The sequence below is a fragment of the Gossypium arboreum genome, chromosome 7 (genome assembly GCF_025698485.1).
Source record: "Gossypium arboreum isolate Shixiya-1 chromosome 7, ASM2569848v2, whole genome shotgun sequence".
Lineage (NCBI taxonomy): Eukaryota > Viridiplantae > Streptophyta > Magnoliopsida > Malvales > Malvaceae > Gossypium > Gossypium arboreum.
In genome coordinates, this window is record NC_069076.1 from 12,105,345 (window position 1) to 12,112,813 (window position 7,469).

Genomic DNA, 7,469 nt, shown 5'->3' on the forward strand with positions numbered 1-7,469 from the left:
TGTCATCACATAGGATTATTCAATAATTTCATTACTTCTACATGTTAGTATACTTGTTTTTTTTTTTTTTTGCTTCTTTCATGCATGGGCTTCTTTATTTCTTTGCTCTGCTTCATGTAAATAAAACATTGCATTTTTCTGCCTTCATGCATGCTTTCAAGGCTTCTACTTTTTCCTTTTTTTTTTCTTGCATTTTCCTATATGCATGCTCAAGTGTTCATGCTATTGTTTGAAAATACTAAACAGTGAAGTCTACACCTCTAGGGACTGACTTCCAAATCGGCACCTTCAGAGGCCAACTTCGTCTATTTTTCTAATTAATCCACCACCTTCACTATTCTACTAATTAAACCATCAAATTATTATCTTTGAAAAAAAAACTTTAAATGATAATGATATTGTAACCATAATTATAAGACAATAGGCTTCTATTTTTATTTTTCAATTTTTTCTTTAATTTTTCAAATAATTTTTTTCATTAAAACAGCAACAACAAAAACAGTTTCTAATTCCAGAAACCGGTTCAATTGCATCGTTTTAAAACAAATATTTCGTGCAATTGTTGCAATATTTAAGAAAATAAGTCAATTTAAAAAAAAAAGTATGAAAATGCATCCAGTTGGAAGTGTTTTATGCACGGTTGGTAGGAAAGAGCGCCCAACTGGATTCATTTTCCCTTAGACGTATTTTTTGACTTTTTTTTATTAATAAAATCAATTGCTTTGGTAAGATGATTAAATGTTAGTGGTTTTATCCTTGAGTCTCAGGTTTGATTCTTTTCTACTCATATTTTTATTTTTTATTTCGTGTTTTTCTAAGGGTTTTTAGTTAATATTTTAATATATCAACTATTTTAGTTAAATGGTTTAATAATAATGTCATTCTTGAGTCTTAGGTTCAATTTCTCTTCTAAACACATTTGTAATTTTTATTTCATTTTGTTTCAATTTTTTAATTAATAAATATATTATTTTCAAGTTTTATTTTATTTTTATTTATCTTTTAATTAATCTCTCTTTTATTTATAAAATCAAATAATAATTATATAATTATATAATAAAAATATATTATATATATCATTATGTTAAAAATATTTGAAATTAATAACTCCTTTATATATAATATAAACATCAACTAATTTTTTTTGATATATTTTTCTTTATATATAATATTTATATATCAAATATTTATTTTTCCCACATATATTGTGGGTATGGTGATTTCTAATATTTTAAAATGAAACAATTATTTCATGTATAATTATTATTTTTATTTGTAAAATATTTCAAATATTGGTTTTTCATCTACATTGTGGGTCGATATTTCAAATATTTTTATACGTGAAATATTTTAATTAATTATTTCAAATGTCATTATGTTTCTATGTGAAATATTTTAAATATATATACAAAATATATAATACTAAAATTTACTATACTCATGATATTGATTGAAAAATAAATATTACAGTATAAAAATTATATTTATTAAAAATAATGATATTTGCAATAATTATTTGATTTTAAAAATAAAAGAGACATAAATTAAAAAGATGAATAAAAATTTTAAAAAACTTGAAATCAATGTATTTATTAATTAAAAATAAAAAAGCTTGAAACATGATGAAATAAAAATTACAAATATGTTTAGAGGAAAAATCGAACTTGAGACTTAAGAATGAAATTATTAATAAACAATTTAATCAAAGGAGCTAATGTATTAAAAATATTAATTAAAAAAAACTTAGAATAACATGAAATAAAAAATACAAATATGAGTAGAAAGGAATCAAATCCAATACTCAATGACAAAACTGTTAACCAATATAACTAATTTTATTTAAAAAATTAGAAAATGCATTTTAAAGGGAAAAAGCGTCTAGCTAGATGTGCTTTCTTGCTAACTGTGCAAAAAAAATGCTTTTAGTTGGACGCATTTTTACACTCTCTTCAAAATCGACCTATTTCCTTAAATATTATAAAAATCGACCTAAAATGCAAATAAATTTTTTTGAAACAGCATATATAGTCAATTGATACCTAGAAACCAAACTGCGCATTAGGGGTGAGCAAAACTTGATTCAATTAGAAAAAATAAAAAAAAAAAACTTCAAATTTCAAATTAAACGAATCGAGTTATTCGAATTAATTGAATTATTCAAGTCAACTCAATTTCTTTTTCGAATTTCGAGTTCGAATCGATTTTGGTTTTCGAATTCGAATAAATCGAATACCAAACTATAATATTTTACATTTTTACTCAAACTCCCAAACCTCTTTACTTTTCCCCAAAACTTTTACTCCCTTCCCATCTCTTTCCCTTCTACCCCAAATCCATTTCCCCCTTCCCAAAATTTTACTCCCTCAACCCCTAAATTTTTTTATTTCCCTCCAAAATTTTTACTTCTCACTTTTTACCCCAAATCAAAACTTAAAATTATCTAAAAAAAATCCTTAAACCTAAAATAGTAATAATTTTATTTTTATCTACTATTTATATTATTAAATTAAATTTCACATTTTGTACTATTATATTATTAAATTGTTTAGTCATATTGAATTTTTATATATTTTTGTTAAAATTGGATTATTGATGATGTCCTCAAATATTCGTGTTAAAATTTTATGTTGATATTAATTTCACATTTTATCTTTTAAGATAACTTTTATTAAAATCACATTTTTTAGATTTAATATATTTTTAATTTCAAAATACATAATGACAATAATCAAAAGATAATTAATGAAGTAAAGAAGCTAATCCGTATATAAAATATTAATAAATAAATTATGAGGGATGAAAATTAATAATAAATTTGATTACGATTGACAAATCTGATTATGGTGGGTGACAATGATTATAATGATCCAAAATTATTTTTTTAAAAAAAATTAACTCGAACAAATATATTTGATTTAATTTGATTTTATCTCACTCAACTCGATTTAAGAAAATTTCAAATCAAATTAGAATGATAAAATAAAATTTGTTAGCTTAATTAATTCAAAAAAATTTTATTCGATTTGATGGAAAACTCGTAGCATCATTCAAAATCCCATTTCATTGGGATATTGGTTAGGCCTTAACAAGTTTAGTTCCATGGCTCAGATTGTTGGAAGAAGAAAAAAGAGGATGAGGGTTTTAGAAGGGTTTAAGGTTTAGCTTTAATTTTTCTTTTGATTTCAATAACTGTCTCTTATGAACCTCTCATGATTGCTCGCCAATTCCGTTATCTCACCAACCATAGGTCAACATTCTTAGCAAACTTGCACTCATCTAAATATGTTCACCACTTGCTCGACGAAATTCCTCACTCAAACCCAACCCCCTTTTACCCTGTTAATCTCCCCTTTGACGCCTTTAGAAGGTTTAAATTACTCCTTAAATCTGCCCAATTTAATGCCATCGATGAAGTTACACTGGCTTTGGCTCTCAAGGGATCGTGCAGTGATTCAAAACAGGGGGCCCAGGTTCACAAATTTGCTATCACCTCTGGTCTCATGTCCTTCATTACGGTACCAAATTCACTAATGAATATGTATTCTAAATCTGGGCAGTTTGATAAGGCTTTGTGCGTCTTTGAGGGCTTAAATGATCCCGATATAGTTTCCTGGAATACTTTGCTTTCTGGGTTTCAAAAAAGTGAACAAGCCTTGAATTTTGTTTTGAGAATGAATCTGAATGGAGTTGCTTTCGATGCTGTAACTTGTACCACTGCCCTTTCTTTCTGTTTGGACCTCGAAGGCTTTCTTTTAGGGTTGCAGTTGCATGCTTTTGTAATGAAATCTGGATTAGATAACGAGGTGTTTGTGGGAAATGCCCTTATAACTATGTATGCAAGGTGGAAGCGTTTAGAGGAAGCTCGAAGGATATTTGATGAGATGCCAAATAAAGATTTGGTTTCATGGAATGCGATCCTTTCGGGGTATAGCCAGGAGGATAGTTATGGGTTAGAAGCAATTTGTACATTTATTGAAATGGTGAAACAAAGAATGAAGCTTGATAATGTATCATTTACTGGTGCAGTTTCAGCTTGCAGTCATCAGAGGAACTTAGAGGTGGGAAGACAGATTCATGGTCTCTGTATAAAGAGAGGGCACGGTCCACATGTTTCCGTTTGTAATGTTTTGATGTCAATGTATGCAAAGTGTGAGGTTGTTGAAGATGCAAAATTGGTATTCAGAAGAATGAATGAGCGGAACGTGATCTCATGGACTACAATGATTTCTGTTGATGAAAAAGATGCATTACACCACTTCAATGAAATGCGATCAGATTCTGTTTATCCTAATGATGTTACATATGTTGGATTGATCCATGCCATAACCACTGGGAAATTAGTGGAAGAAGGCCGAATGGTTCATGCGTGTTGTATAAAGGGTAACTTTTTGATAGAATCAAACGTTTGCAACAGCCTTATCACCATGTATGCTAAGTTTGAGTTGATACAAGACTCTATTAAGGTTTTTAAGGAACTCGAATCTAAAGAGATTGTCTCATGGAATGCTTTAATTTCGGGATATGTTCAAAATGGAATGTTGATAGAAGCTTTGAGGACATTTTTGTCAGCAGCTAGAGAATGTAAGCCAAATCAATACACGTTTGGTAGTGTCTTGAATGCAATTGGTTCTTGTGAACACGTATCTCTAAAACATGGTCAGTGGTGCCACCTACATCTAATAAAGGTTGGATTGAATACTGATCCAATAGTGTCCAATGCTCTGCTCGATATGTATGCAAAACGTGGGAGCATTTCTGAGGCTGAAAAAGTTTTCAGTGAGATTCCTCAAAAGAGCCAGTTTGCTTGGACATCACTTATATCTGCTCATGCAAGGCATGGAAACTATGATTCAGTGATGGCTTCATTCAAAGAGATGAAAAGGGAAGGAGTGAAACCTGACTCAATTACCTTTCTTTCCATACTAACAGCTTGTGGCAGAAACGGAATGGTTGATATTGGTCGACAACTCTTTGACTCAATGCTGAGAGAGTATCAGATTGAACCATCCTCGGAGCATTATTCTTGTATGGTGGATATGTTGGGCCGTGCAGGTAGATTGGAAGAGGCGGAGAAGCTAATGGGCTGCACTCCCGGAGGGCCAGGATTGTCTATGATGCAAAGCTTTCTTGGGGCTTGCACAATACATGGAAATCTAGAGATGGGTGAGAGGGTAGCTGATACTTTGATGGAAATGGAGCCAAATGAGTCTGGCCCGTATGTGTTGATGTCAAACTTGTATGCTGAGAAGGGGAAGTGGGAGAAGGTAGCGAAAGTGAGGAAAATGATGAGACAAAGGGGAGTAAGGAAAGAAGTGGGGTTTAGTTGGGTGGATGTTGGTGACGTCAAGAGTTCAATGTCTTTGCATGGGTTCTCCTCAGGAGACCGATCCCATCCGCGGTCCGAAGAGATATGCAAAATGGCAGAATGCCTGGGATTACAAATGAAACTTTTGAGAGGGAAAAACAGGCAGAGAATATATGGCAATGCCAATGAGATTATAACATGAGCCATTGGGGAATCCTTTTTTGTACTTGCACTAGTTCTTAATGTCTTCTCTTCTTGTGCATTCTTCGAAGAGAATATTATTTGCTTACATGTGAACTGACCAAACTACGTGTATTCCAGCTCTTGCATGAAAACAGAATACACTTGCCGACATGGATTCTTTCAGTCCACTTCTACTTCTTGACAGAGATAGATTTGCAAGAAAAACATCTTCCATCTCTACCTTACAAGTAACTCAATTCAAACTAGATATGGGCTCAGACATCCCAAGCCAACCAAGACAGATTAAACTGCGCACTTTGAAGCAAGGAAAACATTGGAGCTGTTCATAATTTGTGTCACCTACAATTCCATTTTAATTTAATTTGATAGATGACTATTAGGGAGCAAAAGCTAGTTTGGTATGTAATTCTTCAATTTATATAATTCAGGTACAATTTATTACAATTAACTAAATCGATAAATGCAGGATTAGATTGTGGTATGTAATTCCTCAAGTTGAAGAGTTATTTTTCTTTTTTAACGATCTACAAATTATACGATGATACATTTTCTCATTCAATTCAACAATATTATTGCTTAAGCAAAGTGTTTTTTTTTTTCGAAACGTCTAAACAAATTTTTTCACCTCAAGTCATGAATGTATTATCACTCAAACTTAATTTTTTAGATTAATTATGAAATGAAATATAACACCCTAAATCTGGCCTAAAAACAGGTTGTCACGTCAAACTGAAACATTTAATCTTTAAAAATACAAACAGTAAAATTACAGTTGAGGTAATATAAATCATCAGATTAAAACTAAAAACTTAAAACGGAATTTGTACCTCATTTTTATAAAATCTTACAGTTCAAAACTGAAATATCAATTAGAAACTGAAAATACAAACTGATAATTTATTCTACTCCGAGACTGTCTGAGACCTCCGCATACCGAACCTAGCGTCAGAATTCAGAAGAGTACCTGAAAGGAGAACACTAAGAGGGGGTGAGCTACTCGAGCTCAGTGTGAGTTCGAATAAAAAACAGAGATAGAAATAGAGTATCCAAATCAGAAGCGCAATAGAATTTCAAATACACACAGAACCAGAAAGCATACCTGGAACTAATGTCCAAACAACGCTTAACAATCAGAGCACATTAAGTTCACACCAAGTTTCATCACAAATGCTAATCAAACAAACCGATCACAGACAACTAGTCTTTCAGTCAGAATTCACAGACAGATCTGGATGAAATGCAGTCAAATAAAAACCCACCCATTCAGCCAACACACCTTTTCATCCCTCGATCACACCCCAAAAGATTTGTTAAAGCTCATCCAACCAAACACATTAATTAGGACCAAGTGGGCCCATCCAACCCTACACACCATATAAGCTCATCTCGGGTTGCCCGACAACGATGACTTATCAAAATGCAGTTGAACTGCCAGATCAGATATACATACATAGTGTAGCTAACGTACATGCGGTACAGTGCAATACGGTAAACCGCTATACCGGTAATTTGCAGCTTAATTGTCAGATCAAATAGTGGTACATAGCATAGCTAACGTGCATACAGTGCGGTGCAATGCGATAATCCGCTGTATAGACATGTTGCAGTTAAACTGCCAGATTAGATAATAGTGCGTAGTAAAGTCGACGCATGCGCGATAAGACGATAAATCGTCATACAGATAAGTTGCAGAGAAGCGCCAAATCGATCGAACCGGTCTCCTTCTCTTCACAACCCAACCCAAAACAATTTATGCAAGTGCATGTATGGATTCAATCTCACAGAATAGTGACACAGTATCAAACATTCAAACAGAACAGATATGCACACACACACACACACACCCTGTTTAATCAAGTTCAGAGTCAGACATTACACTCATCGATCACAAATAGCACTTAAGCTGTAGCCCAAAATAGAGTCTTAACTGCCCTTGTTTAAGCTTAGCCAATGGTTAAAG

General features: G+C 32.1%; 1 protein-coding gene across 1 annotated transcript; it reads left to right on the forward strand.

Moving 5' to 3' along the window:
- Window positions 1-2,899: 2,899 nt before the first annotated feature.
- Window positions 2,900-6,040, forward strand: LOC108470702 (pentatricopeptide repeat-containing protein At4g32430, mitochondrial). Its single transcript, XM_017772137.2, has one exon. The coding sequence runs from the start codon at window positions 3,210-3,212 to the stop codon at window positions 5,505-5,507; it is 2,298 nt and encodes a 765-aa protein (XP_017627626.1). The 5' UTR covers window positions 2,900-3,209; the 3' UTR covers window positions 5,508-6,040.
- Window positions 6,041-7,469: the final 1,429 nt, after the last annotated feature.

Bases quoted from the DNA above. Each gene is read 5' to 3' on its own strand.
- LOC108470702 (XM_017772137.2), top strand. From the start codon at position 3,210: ATGATTGCTCGCCAATTCCGTTATCTCACCAACCATAGGTCAACATTC.